Here is a 21,271-nt window from a genome sequence, read left to right on the forward strand (position 1 = left end):
GTTGTCCACGTGTCTTTCTCTTGTGGTCAAGAGTGTCCACATATTTTCTTTTTGTTGATCTTGAAGCCAGGGGTCCGCTATCCGCTGCGCACGCCTACCAAGATCACGCAGGCCACTTCCGGTTCAGACTTGTGGGAGCGATGCATTTGTTTATTTCAAGCTCTAATTTTACTGCTACCTGCAGGTTGATTGGACTGTCTGTGTTTCCCCCCCAAGATAACAGGAGTTAAGCAGGACTTGGTCTGTCTTTGTTAGAAACAGGTGGCTGAAAAAGCAATATGAAAAGATCAGACAACGACCCGGTGGAATGCTCCATAATGCCTTCTAGCAGACAGTGTAATGTCCACATGATCAGAGCTAATCTCTCCCACATCACTCATTCGTTCTGCTCTTGACGAACTGCACAGCAGAGTGATCAGAGTCCTGGCTTGCATCAGTTTATCTACTTTTGTGTATTTAAAGCCTTCTGGTCACTTTATTGTTTTAATGCTTTGTAAGTGATGGTGCCTGGTGGTTCTAATTAAGTTGTCAGACTGACGGCTTCCTAAATTTGTTGTTCCAGTAGTTCCCAGAGCAATCATCTTCATCTTCATCAACCAAAACAACAGAGAAGATCAGGGACAAGCACAAATGTTTAGTCCATAACTCAGAGTACCCTATAAAAAAGGCTTTTGGGGGAAATAAATATTACAATTTTAATTATTTACTTAATTTTATTTATTTGAAGTATAGTGGTTTGTCAATGCAATGTTCACTAATGGCTACACTCTAAAAATATGAACTACTTTATGTTGGTAATAGAATTTAAGTGAAGATGTTCAATCAGCCGGTAATCTAATTTGGTGTGAAGTTGTTTTTTGTGGATTCCCTGATTTAATTTACAGCTTAAAGCTGTAAGTATGTAACTTTCATTAATATTTTTCTCATGTTTTTAAATCTGTCACAATCCTGTGACAGTTTGGTACAGGACAGATAATCCATGAAAAAAATCAAACTCCTCCACCTCCTCCCAATTCTACGATTGTCGTCTATAGAAGACTACCACTGCCTGGTCAAAGATAATTAATTAGAGTCAGGAGGAGGGTCTTAGCGCTGTCAATCAATCACATGCATGCGCTGCTCCGTGTGCTAATGGTGGAGAAACAACTTACTGTAAACCTGAGCATTCCACACCAGGCTCTGCTGTCAGAAAGAAGCCGTGGGCTAACAGTCTGTGATCAACAGAAACATGTTGCTACTGGTGGAAACCACAAAGAAGACAACAGGAAGTGGTAGGAGGATGATGGTTTGTTTTTGCTTTTTTCAGACAAGGTGCAGCTGGCTTCACCAGAGCTGTCACAGTGTCACACAGTCCATAAATAGTTATTAGTTGAAGGTGTTGAATCCATGACTACAATTTCCCCAAAACGCTGCATACGCAGCCGCTCCCCAGTTTAAGGAGCTTGTTTCTCCAACGGCTGAATGTAGACGCTGAGGGCTCCTCTGATTGGCTGATGGATGATGAGCGGCAACACCATTAGCGCTGAATTATGAATATATTGCATCTAACTGTTTCCGTCGCTGCCATGAGTTTAAGCACCTGGAGAAACGTATCAACATGTGATTTTCATTTTTGTTTCTTATTTAATGGGAACACCGCAATTGCAAAATTGTGTTTTTTTGACATTAGAGGAATATAGACAAGGATTTACCCACACTGGAAATGGAAACGCAGCTAACGGCTCTCGTTTTACCTTTTCAGTCGTCTTTATTGGCCATTACCTTTCCGCTGCCTGCCTCAAACTCACCATGATTTCTCTGTTCCTTCATTTCTTCCACTCTCAGTTGTTTGCCTGCTGGGTCTCCTCTCCTCTCCTCTCCTCTCCTCTCCTCTCCTCTCCTCTCCTCTCCTCTCCTCTCCTCTCCTCTCCTCTCCTCTCCTCTCCTCTCCTCTCCTCTCCTCTCCTCTCCTCTCCTCTCCTCTCCTCCCCGTCTCCCGCTCTGCCTTCCTTCCCTCCTGCCTCTGCAGACAGAGAGAGCTCAGTGAATGAACTTTTCACTATAAACATATTTGGATGGAACTGTGGCACAATTAATGTCACCTTTCACCTGCATGATGAAATGATAGTTCTCCACCCAAGCTGCTGGTGTCACTCTCTGGGAACAAACAACGGGAGGATTTTATTTGCGGTGTATCTTCTTGCTCTCTGATTTATGTGTGCTGAGAATGATGGGAGTAAATAAAAATAAGTCTATATTATATACCCCAAGTTCTTGCTCACTGGCTGCAGTTTTGGTGGATTCTGTGTTTATTTTTGATGCCAACAAAGAAATGTTTCTTTTCTTTTGTTGTCAATGAGGTCAGCATGACAGTGGGATACCTGGCCAAGCTGCTGGGATGAGAACACGGAATACGATGTTCTTGTGGGCGGAAGTCCAACCTGCTAACAGCGTAAAGCTTGGAGATGACTTCCATTAAACGCCTGCGTTTCCTGGGATCCCCCGCCATGTCGGCCACCTCAAATGCCTGACAGGAGACATGGAGCGACACTTCGATGGTGCAGACTGAGTGTTTGCATCACGTCCCATGACGTATAGTTCATGAACGCGGCTGAGTGGGCAACCTGACTGCAGAAAGAGCCAGTGTGAATTTAAACCATCACCGGTTGCCACAGTAACCTGCCTTCGTCTTACTTTTAGAACCCTCGTTTTAGCATGAGGCGTCCATGTGTGTATGTCTGTGGTTTTAGCACTAGCTAGCATGTTGTCAGCATACTACAGCTGTTGGTCACAGCATGCACTGCAAAAAACACACAATTTTAAGCATTTCTGGTGTAGTTTATACTTCAAATATCTTAGTATACTTAAATTAAGACAAAACTAACTTAGAAGTAACTCATCAGCAAGATATAATTCCTCGATATCGATGAAAACATATCATCAATATTTTCCATTGGCTGAAAAATTGTCATGTTTTATGTAAATTTAACATGGAGGGTTTTGTATGTAACAGCGCGAACCACCGCCGTCCCTTAAAAACAAAAGTCGTTGTTTTTTCTCCCTTTGCTTCTTATCTGATGCCTGACTGCTGTTTTGTGCCAGACTTTGAGGGGGGATGATGTTGTTCCGCAGAGTCACCAAAATGTAGGCCAAATGTGGGCTGACGTCTGTGGACCGGCCCGGTAGGCAATAGTGAGCAGCTACACCAAAAAAATGTTCAAAAATGCCATGTAGGTTGGTCAGTCGATCTGCCTTGAAGGTGTGAATTTGTCTAAGTTATGTAAAATATTACTATTCCCTGGCCACAGTTGAGTTTATGAAAATAATCTTGCAGTTAAAGCATATTAAGTTCATATATGTGCAGCAAGAATAGCCTTGTTTTTTTTTTAATTATCAAGACCTGACATTCAAAGCCCCCTCAAGGTTAGGAATGTATTTTCAGGAGTGGCAGAAATCCCCGAGATGAAAGAAGTCGACAGAGTCCCCACAAACCCAACCAGCAGCAGATGTGTGTGTGGGTGTGTGTGCGTGTTCTCAGCCTCATCCTTTGAGATGTGGAAGATCTAGCAGACAAATCCAATTTGGTGGTAAACAGGTGTGTTGCGCTGAGCCAAGCCTGGTTTTGGAGTGTGGGGATCTGGAGTATTCAGGTGTGTGTGTGTGTGTGTGTGCTTCCTGTGGGTGAGCCGCTGTACATCGTCTTCCTCGTCAGTGTGTTTCTGTTTGTTTCATCCTCGTTCCTCTGCTCTCCATATCTCAGTGGTTTGGGAGCCTATTTCTGATCAAATCAACCTTCCTGCCCCCTGGGGAGCTCATTTCCCTGCTTCCAGTTTTCACTCCTCCTCCGTCAGTTATTTCCATATTTCTTTGCTTTTCAAATGTGGAACGCTTCGCCGCAAACAAGGTCATCCTAAACCTTCCCTCTTTATTCTACCTTCTTTTTCATTGTTTTGTTTATGAAAAGTTGCATACGTGTAATCTCAGTTTGATAATTCTCTTTAAATCAGAGATGAATTGACTTAAAGGGGCAGTACTATGTAAAATTAAGTTTTTTGTGATGTTAAAATGTTATTCCCTCATCAAAAACAAACCTGGTGTGTTGCTTTGATTTCTTTGAGAAATCCTGTAATCTCCACGGCAACCATTCAGCTTAACGCCTTGGTGGACCTAGCTTCGCCTTCGAGGACGCAGTCAGCTTCCAAGCTTCTTTGTCACAGAGCAGCTCTCCCCCCACTCAGCTCCTTCAGACTAGCCAGCAGCAATTAGCGAATACGCCTGTTGGAGCTGATTATAGAAGCTGCTTAAGAGCAAAATCGTTGTTAAAGGGTTAACAGAGGAGCCATGTTGGGATGACTTCATGAGGGCGGAGTTTCCGAAAGAGCAGGAGCTTCTTAAAGAGACAGAGATTCAGTTTATAGGCTTTAAATTACAAAGTGAAATGTCTTTTAAGTCACATTTGATATATACAGCATTTTTATAACAACTGAAATTGACAGCTTGTTTATTGTGCTATAATATGGCACTGTGTGGCTGGAAAACCCATTATACTTCAAAGACTTTTAGGTTTTGTTGTCCATTTTTGTGCCTTGACAGATTTCACAGTTGCAGCTTAAATCTCCAGGCTCCATTGTCAGAGTCTATTGTGTTCCAGTTCCTTCAGACTCACCTCAGGGGAAAAAGGAGGATCTTCCAGGTTTGGCTCACATTCCTTTTTCTCTTCATGGAGGAGATCTGCGAGCACGTGGTGTGGCCTTTGGTCGCCTGGAGGCAGTCCCGGATATGTGTGTCAGTCGGGCCGGTGACTTTCATATAAGACGTCATGCCGCCTCACGCCCAGAGAGCATTCATAAATGTTAAAACGTGAAAGCCCGGAGGGCAGCAGGAGCCAATATGGACAGATATGAGAAATATTGGACCTGATCTAAAATGAGAAAATTACAGAACGGAGCCGAAACCGAGACGTCACACACACACACACACACCTGCCCACACACCCACACACACACACCGCCACACACAGCAACCAGCTGCAGAATGGTTTCCGTTATGGGAGAACTGTGGCACAATGTGAACGATTTTCAAAGATAAATACACACTAACTGAACCTGTTCATTGTTGTCCATTCGGTAGCTAAACCATGGAAAGGTGAAAACAGTACAACAACACAGTCAAATGTGTCACCAAAACGCTTATTAGCAAGTCATACAGTGACTCATTAACAGTGAATGGAGGCAGCAGAAAGTCTTTATTTTCTACACATAATCATTTGTCTCTCTTGCTACTTAAACTCTGTGACTTTTTTCCACAATTAGAGTTTCCACATGTTTGAACCCTAAAGTCACTCAAAGCTGCTGCTACATGACACAATTGACAGAGAAGTTAGAATACCAATATGCTATTACCCATGTAGCTCACGCACTGAGGAAGACGTTAATCCATGTGGAGGCTAATCCAGTTTGCAGAGAGCAGTAATTAATTTAATTCATTTGCGAAATCTGTGGAAACTTTAGGCTCACAAATAACACCCACAGTCTCCTTCATGACCTGTTATCTACATAATGTCACCATCCACATATTCATACTGTAATGGCGGTTCTGTTGAAAAGGGGTTTTGCCCTAAAGGCTCTTGTTTTGGCCTAAAAGAGTTTTAGAAAAGTGTGTTTCTGAAATACTTGTCTACCTTGAAAAAGGTAGACAAGTATTTTCTCATTTGTACTTTCAATGTCCTCGTCTCTGCTTTGACAAGTTCCATGCATTTACCTTCGTATTTATGTCCATGTAAATATTAATATAACATGCAGCCTGTATAGCACTCTTGTGCCCCTATTGTCCCTCAAAGGCTTTTCCCCCTACATGTAACGTTGATTTATACACATCTAAATTTATGCTGCAGTTCTTGTTCTGTTTACGAAACACTTTCCTCCTTATACACACACTTAAACATTTATGAAAGGAGATTCAGTACATTATGCTGCAACAATTGGATTCTGGATCAAGGCACCACAACAGACTGCTGCCCATAGGCTTGTATGCATATTGTGCAACTTAAAATATGATTTTTTCTTTAAAGAATGTCCAACAAGAGTATATTTAATGCACGTTTAGGTTAATATTATCAGTATGTTTTGCTGCTGAAACACAACAGCTTAAGAAATGATGTCTTATACACAAGACTTTTAACCAACGTTCTAGTTTGACATTTTAGTTTGGCTTCAAAAACTTTTAGAAGCTGCTGAAGTTTTTGGCTAACACTAGCATCGACTCGGTTCCAGCTGACCATGTGTGGACAAGTCTGACAGAAAAACATGGCCTCCTGTCCACATTGCTATAAAATGCCATTTGATTTAATGACTAGCTGTTCAGGTCACATGATCCGATCATACAGCCACTTCAGACTTACCTCTACTGTCAATGTCCCTTTAAAATTGTACATTTTTGAAAGCTATGCATGCTGAAAGGAGCTGGTTTTTTTCTTAACTGCCTTTCAGATTGCAGCTGGACACATTTCTGAGAGTGAAACTGAACAGAAAACCTGCAGTTTGAGTTATTAAACTGGAACTTGCTTTTGTTTGTGTATTGCCAACCTGCACTGAAAAGCGGTCCCAAACATTAGGTGCAAATTCAGCCCTAAAGACTCTCCTTTGCTGTTATTAAACTTCATACTGTTTCTATTAGGCTACCAAGAGCTTTATCAAGAGTTTAATATGAAAGAAAAACATATTAGCTCGCTCTAAACTGAATCTGCATTGTTGACTTTTGTGACTTTATGAATTATTTTACATAAACCAGCTGTAAGCAGTTTTTACAGTAACAATATAATCATTTGGGTGAGATTTTAAACAATCATGCACTAAGAAGTCAACTTGTATTTGAATCAGCCTATATATGGTAATGTAAGTCCTTAAAGGGGCAGTACGATGTTTTTTCCAGCCACATAGTGCCGTGTTGTAGCACAGTCAAGAAGCAATGTCAACCTCAGTTGCTATAAAAATGCTGCATATGTCATTTGACTTTGTAAACTCAAATTACTTTACTTAATTCCTTGAAATTGGACCTCTGTGTCTTTAAGAAGCTCCTGCTCTTTCTGAAACTCCACCTTCAGGAAGTCATCACAAAAATATTCCAATGTTTTTACCAGCGTTGCACTGACAAGTAGCTCCCATAATGACCTCCAACACGTGTTTGCTAATAGCTGCTGGCTAGTCTGAAGGAGCTGAGTGGGGGTGAGGTGGAACTGCAGCTCAGGGGAGGAGCTTTGTCTCTGAAGGCGGGGCTAGGTTCGTCCAGGCGTTTCGTACAGATGAATGGTTGCCATGGAGATTAAAGGATTTCTCAAACATGCATAAAAAAACCAAAGCAACTGTCCAGGTGTGTTATTGATGAAGAAAAAAAAGCTAAAAAATGAAAGTCAACTTTACATAATACTGCCCCTTTAAGAACGCCTGAGATGCAAAATTGGCCATTTAAAGACAAAAACAAAAACAATAATAATAATAATAATAATAATACTTTCATTTTTTATTTGATAACTTTAAAGTAATTCTTTTCACATATATAAAATACAAAACACAATGTAATTTCCGCTAAATCAGTAAACCGGTGTGAGTTGGAGGGCAAATTTCCTTTTAAAGTTAGGTAACCAAATCACACCAGCAGTACTTTAGAGGAGGACGTGTTGTGCATTTGTTATTGAATAATGTCCTGGTTGTTCCATTTAGAACAGTAAAAGAACAATGTTAAAACATTTATGCTTAAACACTCCCCATTTTAATTTTGAACTTTAATGCTTCGATTACACCACCACAAAAAAAACGGACCTTGTTGCATCTGCAGCCAGACTCCGTCATCATCTTTGTCTTGTTTCCAGAACCTTAACATTTTTTTTACGAGTTTAGTTTATCCGTGTGTGAAGATCCTAATCAGGTGTTACTTGGCTCATACACAGGGTGAGATTTATGGAAAATGAAACAGTTCGTTCAAAATAAATACATTCGGGTGTAATAATGAGCTATCTGTTGAATACAGAGCTGAGTGTGCGGAAAAACTGAATCTGTAGTGCTGCGTTTCTCTGTCGAACCGTCTTCAAGCTCCTAACATGACAGCTGTTATGCCACATAAACGCTTTTGATGAACAGCCTGCAGCATTCAGATGGTGCAGCCACCCAGATTTAACCTCCCTGAGAGACTTTTCAAGTGATCGAATCTCTTTATGCCTCTGTCCATTTGCAAATCGATGCCCTGCGCTCTGCTGGCCGCCGTTCCTTTCTCCACCCGCATCAAATCCTCAAGATGTCTGATTCACTGTTTGCCCTGAGGGTTACACAATGAAAACACAATCATCCTGCACTTCCACTGTGGACGTCTGACTTGTCTGCTTCACCCAATAAAAGGTAAAATAAGAAGAAAAATAAAAACAAAGTGTCAGTCAACAAGCATTTATCACACTGGCTGCATCTGCAACTGAGAGACAGTTGTTAGGTGGACAGGTTTTTCTTTTTTTTTTATCACACGTAAATGTTTAAGATCTTCAAAGGACTTTTAATTTAAAACCAAATGTATAAAACACCAGGGTCTGCTAAAACTAACAGACTAGGTCACTTATGGCTACAACTGCCATTAAACATTTGCAGTGACCTCTATAATCTTTTACACGTGTCTGTTCTTTGCAGCATTTATCATTCAGCCATTATATTGGCTTTAAAGGTGCACTATGTAACTGCTATAAAAAAATAGATTTTTTTTACATATTTGTTAAAACTCATGTCAGTTTGTTATGAGACAGATAATCTGTGAAAAGACGAATCTCCTCCACCTCTTAATTGCCGTCTGAAGAAATGCACCAAAGACAACCAATCAGTGCCAGGAGGAGGGGCTTAGCAATAAAGTTGCTAAGTTGGAAAAAACAGCTTATGATCTCCTGGCAACAAGTGACGTTAAATCAACTCTTGTTCACTGGAATAAAATAGGATCAAAAGGATGTAACTCCTTCCCCTAAAGTCACCATCTCAGTGTCCTGATCGTAGGTTATGTTCTGCCAACTCTGGCTGAGTTTCCATTGCAAATGTCCCAAAACTTTGTCAATATTCTGCTAAAGTCAAAAAACACAATTATTTGTTCACTGTTTGAAGTGAAACCACGTCGCGCCATCATCCTCCTACCACTTCCTGTCGTCTTCTTCGTCGTTTCTGCCAGTAGTAACATCTGGCTGTTGATCACACGACTGGTGTGATAGAAAAAAAGTTCTTCCCTTGCAGTTTTGCAAAAAACACTAATCCTAAGATATCGGAGAAACCCTTTCCATCTAGTGCATAAACAATTCAATGAAAAACATGTTTTGTTTTTACCGAAATCGGGGTGTTCCTAAGGAAAGTTATTTTCATAATTCCAATCTGCGCAATTATTTGGACAACGGAAACACAACTAGTGTCTCACAATAGGGAAGAGTGGCTAAAGTTGCCAAGTTGATGAAAAAAAAAACCAGCCTATGATGATCTGGCAACCAGTGCACTTAAATCCACTCTTGTTCTTTGGAATAAAATAAGATCAAAATGATGTAACTGCACCACCTACAGTCACCATTTCAGTGTCCTGATTACAGCAAAGCATCTTGTTAAATTTTACTACCTGTGACACACACACGCACACCCTGTCAAAAGCAGAGCTGTGTCACCTACAGCAGAGAAAATCCCACTTTGCCTCTCACGGACCTCTCACTGTGTGTATAATGTATGAGGCTGGCAGTAATGACACCCCGGCTGCCGTGGCCTCCCTCCCCGCGCTGTCACCCCTCTGAGGCGGCCGCAGCGCCGCACACCGAGGAAACCCCCGGTGGCTCTCTGCAGACGAGCGAGGCAGAGGTGACGAGGCCGGGACACGCAGAGCTGGAGCCGCAGAATCTCGAGGACGGCTGACGGCCATCGCGAGCGAAGGGTCACGTCCCGGCGGGTCTGCAGGGACTTTACCGGGACGTTCTGGATTGAAAGTGAAGGAAATCTCCTCGTGGGGGATAAATCACTATAGATCTGGGTCATGGCCGTCAGAGACTGTGGAGCCTGTAATAATGTGATACTATCAGTCCCTGAGGGAGGAATTGTGTTTTCTCCCGAGTCTTTGTTGGGAAGTGAGAATGGCAGGTCGGCCACAGAGGAGCGTCTCTCCTCTTATTCAAATGGAAATGGAAAAAGGAGCAAATAATCAAAATAAATCTGTAGATTTTGTTCAGATTTTTATAGTCATGTAGCTTCCACCACAAATGGATGTTTCCAAATAGGTACAGTTTGTTTCCTCTTAATTTGAGCAAATCTTGCAAGTTCGCGTTTAAATTTGTCAGTTATCCACCTTATAATGTTTTGGACTCCTCCTCTGCATTAATTTTTCTTCAAATTCAATAAATTGTTGCAAGCAATAAATTGCTTACAACAATTTATTATTAATGGTCGATTAATAATGATCGACCATTAGTTTATTAATGGTCTTATAAACTAAGACCATTTAGTTTATAATCAATTGTCGATTAATGGTTTATTAGATTAAAATTAGTTCCAATCAATTAACTAATAACATCGTTTTAGGCCTTCTTTCAGTGTTGTACTTTGGCCTCCACCCAGAAGAGGGCACTGCTGGTCATCTTTAAGCAGATTAAGTTGATACAGAAACAAAGATGGGGGAGCCATACCAGATGGGGAAAGACAAATAGCAGTTTTTGCAGTTCGGTTTTAGAAAATGAATACTTGACTAATTTGTTTTAAAAAATGTGAAGAAAAAAAACCCTCATAATTTTTCTGTTTATTCAGAATATTCAGAAAATATTATTAAAACTGAACGATTTTTTGTTCAGTATAAAAAAATTTTTACCCTTTTTTTCATAGAAAAGCGCTCAACCCTGTTGATGTAAAAGGGAACTCGGGTTTTTAAGAAAATTGCCCCTTGTCAAGTAATAATCAGTTGATCAATAACATCAATCAGCTCGAGACACAGAAGTTTTTAGATTAACCACAGAAGTTTTTAGATTAACCACAGAAGTTTTTTACAAAAAAAAATTGGAAGTTGTCAAAAGTGAAAAAAATTTGACTCTGACTCAGAATATTTCCAAAAGTGGAACATTTTTGATGTCGTGAGCATTGTAGTGGTCTGGGTTTTTGGACCCACGACACCATGACTTATAACGAAATGACACTCTCTGCTGAGCCATTAAATATAATATAACATTAGACTCTATTATGCCACATCATTAATAATAATACAATGGGAATTCAAGGACTATTGTACTATTAAGATTCAGTAATTAAAGTTTCATCTCAGTACAAGGAATATATCACTGACTTGGTCCTGTTTGTTAAGAAGGGTTTTGATAATGTTATTGTTTTTTTCATTTGTTATGGAAATGACCAAAATATGGCCGCCTGCAAAGCAGAGCAAAAACAAAACGAGTGAAATTAGGGGGAAGTAGTCTGGTTTCACAATGACATCCAAACAGAATCTGAGACAGGAAAGAAGAAAAATGGAGAGGACGAATAACAGTGTAATGGACTTGTTTGAGAATAATGACAAGTAGAGAAAATAATAATAATAAAAAACAATCATCTTACAAAAACGGCTTAGAGAAACGGTGAGGGGGAAAAAAATGAGATAGAGGAGAACAGCAACAAAGACGATGATGAGGAGGTGATTGCAGAGAGACTGGCGGTGACCATGGCAACGTCGAGCTGCGTGGATGAGTCATCTCCTCCCCAATAATGAGGGCCAGCGTCGGGTCGTCTCTCACCTGTCGGTTTGGGGGAACGCAAACACTCCTCCATGACCTGGAAAGCAGAGACGTTCATGATGATCTGGGTCTGAGCCCCTGAATTACATCGACTTCTGTCAGAACACACACCACCTCATCCACGCACGCACACGCACACACACACACACACACACACACACACACACACACACACACGCACACACACACAGGAAACACCTCCAACAAAAACAAAGATTTTATTTTAAATTTTGATACTAAAAATCGCCTTCAGTTGGCTAACATGGCCTAATTTCTTAAAAGAATTTTAACATTTCAATTAGAAAATGTGCATTGAAGTTGTTGCATTAACAATGCAAGAACTTGCATTGTTAACAATGCAATCAGTTCAAAATGTGATTGAATTGTTTTTATTTCTATAATCGTAACGTGTGAAGATGGGAAATAGTGCTATTATAAAATTGATACAACATTGATGGTTTTAAGGTTCTATTTTTGTTGGAATGAAAAAAAAGAGAGAATAATTTTTTAATATAATTTCAGGTGATACAATAATTAGTGTCCTGAAAATACTTGTCAGAAATTTGAAAGAAAAGAAATGTATGAAACGCAACATAGGCGTCCTGTTTGATATTATGTGTAAGAAAGTTTTCACTCCATGCTGCTGCTTTTTATCTTCAGGCTGTTACAAGGCACAGTGGTGAAACATGAAACTGTTGCTGCACAAGTTACTCAACTGGTTGTTGCTAGGTTACCAGAATGAGTGAGTTGGTTGATGCTACCGGTCTTGTTTAGCTGTCAGAGGTTGAGCAGCTAAAGCCTTTCCTCTGCCTACATCCCCCAGAATGCCAAGCAGTTTTGGATCAAAGTTCGGGGAAATTATTGAACACTACATCAGACGTAATATCTATTGTTATTATCTATGGCGATAGATATTGTTATTGATTTATTGTTCAGCCCTAGTTAAAAGAACTGCAGCTGCAGCTTAAATTCGCTGTTGAAACACATCAGTGGTGGAAACAAAGCAGGTCAGCTTATCAGAAAGCTTTTAAACTTGGATATCGATGTGGAAGAACGACAAATAATTTGATCTAAACTTTAAATAGTAAAGTGTTGTCTTTTTTCTTCTTCTATTGTCTTCTCTTTATTACGCCGTTCCATATTCAGTCCCTGTGCTGCGCAGCTTGAATGACTGTTATAGAACTGGTCCCTAAAAATAGACTCACCATGATGTATTTGCTTTGAAAACGTGTCACATTCAGTATTCAGTATTGTATCGTATCAGCAACTGAGTGGTTCCAACAACATCTATAGTGACAGCTGCTATAGAGGCAGCCATGAGTGTGTGTGAGTGTGTGTGTGTTTAGGAGCAGAAGTGTAGGCCAGGCCTCACCTGCAGTGTTCACAGTTTGTCAAAGATTTGGAAGAACTTTTGTTACATTTCATTTTGATTGACTCATTACCAAAGCACTTATTCAGGCATGATTTTCTTCAAGATTTTCCTGTAGCGTACCACAGATGTTCAGCAGCTTTTGTTTTTCTTTTTCCTGTCCCTCCTCTGCAGATTACAAGTGGCCCCTTCCCTCCGACCTCTGTCCGATCTGGATCTACCTGGACGTCCTGTTCTCCACGGCGTCCATCATGCATCTCTGCGCCATTTCACTGGACCGCTACATCGCCATAAGGAACCCCATCCACCACAGCCGCTTCAACTCCCACACCAAGGCTCGCATCAAGATCATGGCAGTCTGGACCATTTCAGTGGGTGAGCGCACCGGGGGGGGGGGGTCTAATCAGATCAAACCTAATCAGACTTACGAAAAGGTCAGATCTCCCACTTTTCCTGAGAACTTACTGTATCAGAAAATAAACGTGATGGGGAGGGAGTTTCTACTGTCTAGCCTTAGCTGATTTGGTGTAGTTGGAGCAAATTTTTTTTGTTGGGGAGAAAAGAAAACCTTCTCAAGAAGAGAGATGCTGAGGAATGGATAAATTCTAAAATCTAAAATCAAAGGAGCCACTGGGTGTTTTCACACCTGATAGTCCGGTAGATTTAATTCAGTTAAATCTAACTGAGAACCAAAATAGCAACATTTGTTACATTTTCAGCTGCTGCGATTCTCTTTCATACTCTGTGTCAAACGAAACAAACCCTTTGAAAAGCCTGTTAACCTCCTCGCCTGTGGTGGCGCTGCACCAAGAACTACTGAAGGAAGAAATGACAAAAACCTCTGAGGAAGACACTGAGCGCAACTTCCTTCTTCACAAATTGTAAACAGAAATGGAGCAACGTCACATTTTAGCGGTTGTAGGATTTCTCTTTTCTCTTTGGTAAAAAAAAAACAAACTGCGAACATTTTCTCCCGCTAGCATTAGACTCTCACGTTTGTTTTGGTTGTATTTACCCAGAATGCCTTGCGCCGTTGTCCATTTCATGCTTTTGTAGGGGTCTTCGGTCTGCTTGGCGTTACATGTGCATTCCAACCATGCCGGAGTTCCCATGAACCGACCTGAGACCTGGGTTTTTAGACGTACCAGAGTTCGTTCTTTTGGTCCACATTGTAGTTCACACCTCCCAAATGGACCGGACTTTCTAGACAAATGAATCTGAGTTCAACTAAAGCAGTCCAACCAGGGCTGGTGTGAGTGAATCAGAAGTCTTTAGTTTGTCCAGAATCAAAACTACAGCAACGTTTTTTGTCCTAGTGTATGAATAAAAGATCCAAGCAGGTTGGGTTCCATGGAGTCCACCATCACTGCCTCATTTGGATGCAGTGAATTACTCAAAGTCGTCCCAAAGCTGCGGACATAATCTGGGCTAGACTTGCAGAAAACCTTCCCGAACAAACTTGCTTCAAACAGTCTGCGGCCAAACAGGCTAAAAAAGAAAATTCAGCCTGACCGTCGCTGCTGACGGACGGCCTCAAGCAAGAGATAGAGAAGGAGAGAAAGAGAAAGTGTCAAAGCCGGCAGCAGAGTCGGGAACGGTCAGGACACGGAGCAACGAGCAAAGCGCTGCGGACGGCAGATAAAGTTCAGGCAGAAAGAGAGGGACAGTGAGCAGGGAGGAGGCGAGGTGAGGCAGAGAGAGCAGGAGAGATATTAAGGCATCAGAAATCTCTGTGACATGGCTGTTTGAGGAATAATTGCAACATTTTAATTGCAGCTATTATTCACTTTTAGAAAGAATACGTTTTTTTACACATTAAAACTGCCACCATGTTGTGACGGTCTGTTACGAGGCAGAAAATCTGTGGATAAAATCGACCTCCTCCACGTCCTCTATGAGCCGTCTGGAGAAATGCATCGCTCACGACCAAAAACAACCAATCAGAGCCAGGAGGAGGGGCTTAGTGCTGTCAATCAACCTCGTGTACTTAGAAGAAAATCTATAAAAACTTCAAAATCTTGGAATATATTTAGTTGTGGTTTTTGTTTTCTTATTTGGCAAACCTGCCAGAACCTTTTTTACGCACCACTAGACTGCTTTGTGTATTTCTTTAAAATACTGTGTGTTTAGTTTGTTGTTTATTTGGAAGGTACATGTCAAAAATAAAAGTAGAATTTTGAAATTATAGCTCAAAAAAAAGACACTAAAAATGTTGTGGCCCTAAAGTACTTTCAGCTTGACATCTTTGGGCCCCCAAGCCAAAAGGTTCAGACATCACTATTAGATGTATATAGATGTATCTAATTAGGTAAATATAGAGGAATATAAACTATTTGGATATTTTCTATGGAAAAAATTACAGTTTTAATTTAAAATAAATATTCCAAAAACATAATATTATTTAATTCATTATTATTCAAAACTTATAGTAAAGGAAACTGAAAAGATTCACAGATTAACCCCTTACTGCCAACATTAATCGTCTTTACCCAGCAGAAAGTGTACAAGTAGCTAACATGAATAACATTTTTAAAATTATAACATTAAAATATGAAATGGATGTAAATTATGTAAATGTACACAGCAGTTTAGAGGTTTTTTTTTCATTTGTTTTTTGTTTTACCACAAAGATGATGTTACTTCCTGGTTCATTATCAAAATCGCTCCATGTGAAGCACATGATGCGAAATAAAAAGTCTTTAGTGCAACCTGAAGAAGCAGTGATGTTTTCATAAAAACGGCAAACAGAAAGCACGCTTTAATCAAAAATACTTTGACAGTATCGTGTCAAACACCGGCAGAGTGCAGACACTCTGCCGGTTTGCTCAGATTCCACTTTGAAATATATTTCATGTTACATTTATATCATGTTACAGACTCAGTTAGCATCACACAAACTTCCTTTCCATTTCCCAAAGGGAGAAACTGAGACACACAGTGATGATGTAAGAAGAATGAATACAAATTTCCCCAAGACTTTTATTACTCTCTGAATTTATTTACAGAGGACAATCAGGTCCTGATAATTAGGTTTTGCCTGTGTTTACAGCTTTACAATTTTTTCTCTGCTGCTCTTCTTTTATTGACTACTGAGTCTCAGATTAGTAAATTTGGCCATTTGCAGTCAAATTTTTATGAGCGCACTGCAGCTGTAAACCTCCTGTATGAAGGGTGGCGCCAAACACACCTGAGTTGAAGAAAATAGAAGAAAAAGAATAATGGAAAAGTGTGGAAATTCATCTTTTTTTCCCCCCCATTTAAACTTTCTATGTCCCATCAATTAGAAGACACACTTCTAACATTTGCAGCCCCAGAGCAGACAAAATAAAAATACAAACATTAAGACACAAAGCAGACCTGTGACGTCCTTTTTCTAAAGGGATGTGCTGATCCCTTTTCCTACAAAATGTTTCTCCATCGACGTTCTGCGGGTTTCGTAAACTGCTGAACAAGTAAATGAAAAAGAAAAAAATATATTTTGGTATTTTTATTTTCTTTAATTGTTGCCCAGAAGAACTTTGTCAAAATTGTCCCACAAGACCAAAACTGTAGCTACCGCTGATCTAGAGGTTTCATTAAAAGACTCTTTTATCAGGAAATAGAAGAAGTTAGAAAACGTTAGTGGGTAAAAAAAAAAAAAAGTCATTTATATTGATGGAGCCTTTTTAAAACAGAAGAGTGATGATGAGAGGAACTTCCTGTACTGACAATAAATTAATGAATTTAATTGCTGCCCTCCTCTAACACTGTCCAATAAAGAAACCACTGCTTTACAAATGCTTGTCACGTTTTGTCCTACTTTTGAAGGACAAAAAGGTAATTTGATTCAATGCCTCTATTCCTGTTGCAGCTTCCTACAATAGACTAAATGATGAAGATGGATGGCATTTCTTGTCCACCTAACCCTCCACAAAAATGGCTTTTTAAATAGGTTACTTTGACCTAACAGTGGCAAAAAGTCTGACAGTACTGTCCATGAAATACAAAAGTGACCTCAGAAGGCTGTAGTTTGTTTTATTGCCGTGATGTGAAACATGTTACACTAAATGTCAATAGATTTGTATTGAAAAGTGAATTTATTTAGGCAATTAACGTCCAATAACGAAAGTGATATATTTCAAGTTTGTCGTTGTTAATTAAAAGTTTAAAGTATATTGTATATTTGCTGAATACCTGCTTTGGGCTCCTTTTGCAATGAGTTCAGTTTCCAACCAATCAGTTCTAGTCATACTGTAGACGTCAGTACATTGAGGGAAAGTCCTGCTGGAAAATAAAACCAGCATCTACATAAACTTTACACGAAGCACGATGAACTGCTCTGCAACTGGTTGCTAGCTGTTGCTAGCTGATGACTCGGCTTCATCACTGACTGTGGGAACTTCACACAGGACCTGAAGTATCTTGGATTGTGTGCCGCTCTACTCTCTCAAAAAAAAATAACTTTCATCTGAAAAGAAGATTTTGGACGTCTGAGCAACAGTCTGTCTCTTTTTTCTCTCCACCCAAGTAAGATGTTTCTGACGTTATCTATCGCGACACACAATCATCAACTAACTCACTTACTGTTTGGTTACCTAGCAACAACCTGTTGTGTAACGCGCGCAGCAGCAGTTTCGTGTTGCTACAGGTGTGTGGCGGGTGGAGAAGAAACTGGACTAGACGCCCAACCAGCTCATCAGATTTGCTGTCATCCATTCGGCTTGTGGAGATGAAGGAATTTGTCCCAAGAAATGTGGAAAATCTGACTATAAAACCTCAACTGTCCACAGACAGATGAGGTTCACGTGTTACACCCGGTGGTACGGGGGAGCAGTTTCCCACATATTAAAGCCGCAGTGCTTCAGAACTGCTTAAAAATAATTTTTAAAAAAAGAACGCGGTTAGAGTGGAAGGCGAAAAGGAGCGCAGCAATTCAGGAAGAATTTGTGCATAAACGATGAAAGGTCACGTTGCTAGTTTGGCGGTATTTTGGATATTTAAAACAAAAAACAAAAATGTATTATTTATATCGACTGATATGAAATAAGTTTTTCAGCCACATCACTCGGCCCTAGCAGCCTAACGGACCGAAGGAGACAACTGTGGCTCAGTTCCTGGAAACGCCTGCTGGCTCTGGAGGCAGGATGCTTCTCCAGGACGAGCCCCGTCAATCTCCTCCACGTTCTTGAATCAGCTTTTCCTCACAGTCCTTTAAAGGTCGGAGTCGTCATTGTTGCTTGCGCACCTTTTTCAAACACACTTTACTCCCACTCACCTTTTTATTAATGTAATTGGAACCAGCACCATGAGCAGCCGGCTCTTTTTCAGCAGTGACCTTTTGTGGCTCCGGTCGCCTCATGGAGGAGACTGTCTGCTGAACAACTTTCAAGCCGCCACTCTTCCTCCTGGCTTTGTAGATCGTGACATTGTCATGAGATAACATTTCAGTGTAAAAAAACCTGTTGTTTCTTTTTCTTGGTCTCCAGGCAATATTTTAATTTTCCGAGGAACTCAGTTGAGGGTTTCATTACCTGTAGGACACAACATCATCAAAAGAAAACCATCTTTGCCGTTAAAGATCCAATTATTGGTTTTATGTAACATTCCGATCTTCAAAGAAACTACATTTCGGGGCTTTATTAGCTGTAGGCTATCATCATGTAAATGAACAGAAATAGACACTTAAAAAATATCTACAAATGCTTGAGTCCTCTTATAGCTGCCTATTTTAATAATCAAACACCAAATGTACCTCAATATGCATTAATTCACTAAGTGCAAACTGTCGTAGCATTTACATCATAAGCTAACATCTACAATCGTCCATGTCTTCACTCTTCAGCATACAGCCAATCGGTGTTGAGGAAAATGAATGATGCTCCTGGATTGGCTGCTTTGCAAACGCCAGCCAATAGCATGTCAAGTAGTATTGTAGTAAAGTAGTTCGGCTTCCCAGCTGCATTTCCTTCAATTAATTTAAATTTGAGCTGATTGATTTCAGCTTTTCTATGAAAATAATACAACTCATCAAATAGGTGGACTTTCCACCAATAATGTGGAGTTGCACTTTACAGGAAAAGTCGACTAAGCGGGAGTCGACTTTTCACCTCTAGTTAGAAACTCTTCTAAGACATACAGCAAAAACTCGTGTTCAATTGACAACATTTGGCTAAATAATGAAGAATTTGGTTGAACAAGGTCCTGGGTTCAAATCCCAGCCTGGGCTCTGTCTGTACGAAGTTTGCTTGTTCTGGGTGAGTTCTCAGCAGATACACCGACTTCTTCCCACAGTCCAGAAACAGAACTGTTAGCTTAATTGTTCTCTCTAAATTGACCTTAAAAGTGTGAATGCGCACGGGCGTGATGGTGTGTGTGTGTGTGGGTGTGTGTGACTGATTGTTTTACTGTTGCACTGTGATGGACTGGCAGCCTGTCACTCAACTTTCCCCAAACAAGATATAGGACCTACAGCCCGGCATGGGCAATCAACGACTGATTGATTGATTGATTGATTGATTGATTGATTGATTGATTGATTGATTGATTGATTGATTGATTGATTGATTGATTGATTGATTGATTGATTTCAGCTTTTCATTGAAGTTTGAAGACATCATGACCAGGACAATTCATGTCCAACCCAGAAAACCTGTGAAGTTTTGAGGTTTCTTGTCCAAGAACAATGCATCACATTGGCGTCTAAGTTCTAATTACAAACATTTTCATTGACTGTTCTTTATTTGGTTATTTATTTTAAACTAACTTCATTATTAGAAACTTAAAGTAGGCTTGTGCCACCCCAAATCTACTCAGTCTCATTAATTTAACAACACAAAATCTTATGAAGTATTTATGGTCTAGTTTCTAGTGCAAATATCTTAGTCCACTGGAAATGAGACAAAACTAACTTACAAGTAACTTTTCAGCAAGATATAGGAGCTTGTTTTAAGTCAACAATTCTTTAATATTGATAAAGTACTGATTCCATTGGCAGATTATTTCACTAAAAACATGAAAAATGTCTTGTGAAATAATCTGCCAGTGGAACCAGAACCTTTTCACCAATATTAATGAATTGTTGACTTAAAACAAGCTCCTATATCCTAAGTTATCTTGGCTTATGTCAAGTGTACCGAGACATTTGCTCTAGAAACTTGACCAAAAATGCTTGATAAGATTTTGTTTTTCTGCAATGCCGAAAATGTCTCTTCCAGAGGAAGGAGGAATTCATCAGATGAATATTTCAACAGGTAATTCTGATACAAAGTCCAGCAGCGGTGGGGGAGAAATTAATTCTCCTAAGTATGTCAATTTGGCAGCTCTATTATAAGTCCAATTAAATAAGTTCAAAGAAATAATTGTGCATGAATAAGTTAAACAGTGGCTCGTCACACTGATCACCACTAAGGGGTCCAGGTGGAAAGGAAGACGGGTCCAAAGCCAAAGGTAGAAAAACGGCCAGCGACCTTTGAGCAAAACTGCAGCCAGAGACGGCTTCCCTCATTAGACCTGACCATCCCCATTTCAGTCGTCGTGTTTTCTCTAAACTTTATCGACCAGATGCACAGAGACTAATTCCTCGGAGTCGGTTGTCAGCCTCAGTTTAACTCCTGCGCTCTCCCCTAGGCTCTGGGGTCTGCTTTGTGTCGCCTTCGCTTCATTACCCCCGTCACTCGGAGCTGCTGGGTCTGCTAATGACCGACTCCTGGCCGAGCCAAACGGGTTTGAACTAGGCCTTCCTTCCTGGTTCTGATCCAGATAAGAGAGTGACAGCTGGGACCTGTTCATTATCTACACTCTCTCCTTATGAAACAATTTCAAACCTTTTGTTCACTTTGGGGATCATTTTTGACTCTGTTGACCAGCATTTAATTTAATTCATTTTAAAATTTAATTCATCCTAAAAGTGAACAAAGGTTCTTCTAGATACTCTGCATGTTATTGTTCACACCCAGAAATTTTGCACATTTGCAAAAGCTGGGGGGTAAAAGACTAATCTTTTACTTGCTGTCCTTATTCAAGTGGAAGAACAATCTCATCAACTGAATGAAACCTGGTTATGTAGGTATTCTTAGTTTAGCAGAGCGCGCCACAGAAGAAGGGAAAATAATGCAGAAAAACCATTGAAGAACAACTCAAAGCTACTAGCGCTCTTCTCTTTTCTCGCTCTCTGTATCGGC

General features: G+C 40.2%; 1 protein-coding gene across 1 annotated transcript in view; it reads left to right on the top strand.

Annotated features, from left to right (window-relative positions):
* htr2a (5-hydroxytryptamine receptor 2A) overlaps window positions 1-21,271 on the top strand; it is a 70,858-nt gene that overhangs the window by 31,553 nt on the left and 18,034 nt on the right. The window contains exon 2 of the mRNA XM_005813313.2: window positions 13,287-13,487. Within this exon, the coding sequence (XP_005813370.1) occupies window positions 13,287-13,487 (201 nt within the window). The remainder of the gene's footprint in view (window positions 1-13,286; window positions 13,488-21,271) is intronic.

Source organism: Xiphophorus maculatus, chromosome 7 (assembly GCF_002775205.1).
Source record: "Xiphophorus maculatus strain JP 163 A chromosome 7, X_maculatus-5.0-male, whole genome shotgun sequence".
NCBI lineage: Eukaryota > Metazoa > Chordata > Actinopteri > Cyprinodontiformes > Poeciliidae > Xiphophorus > Xiphophorus maculatus.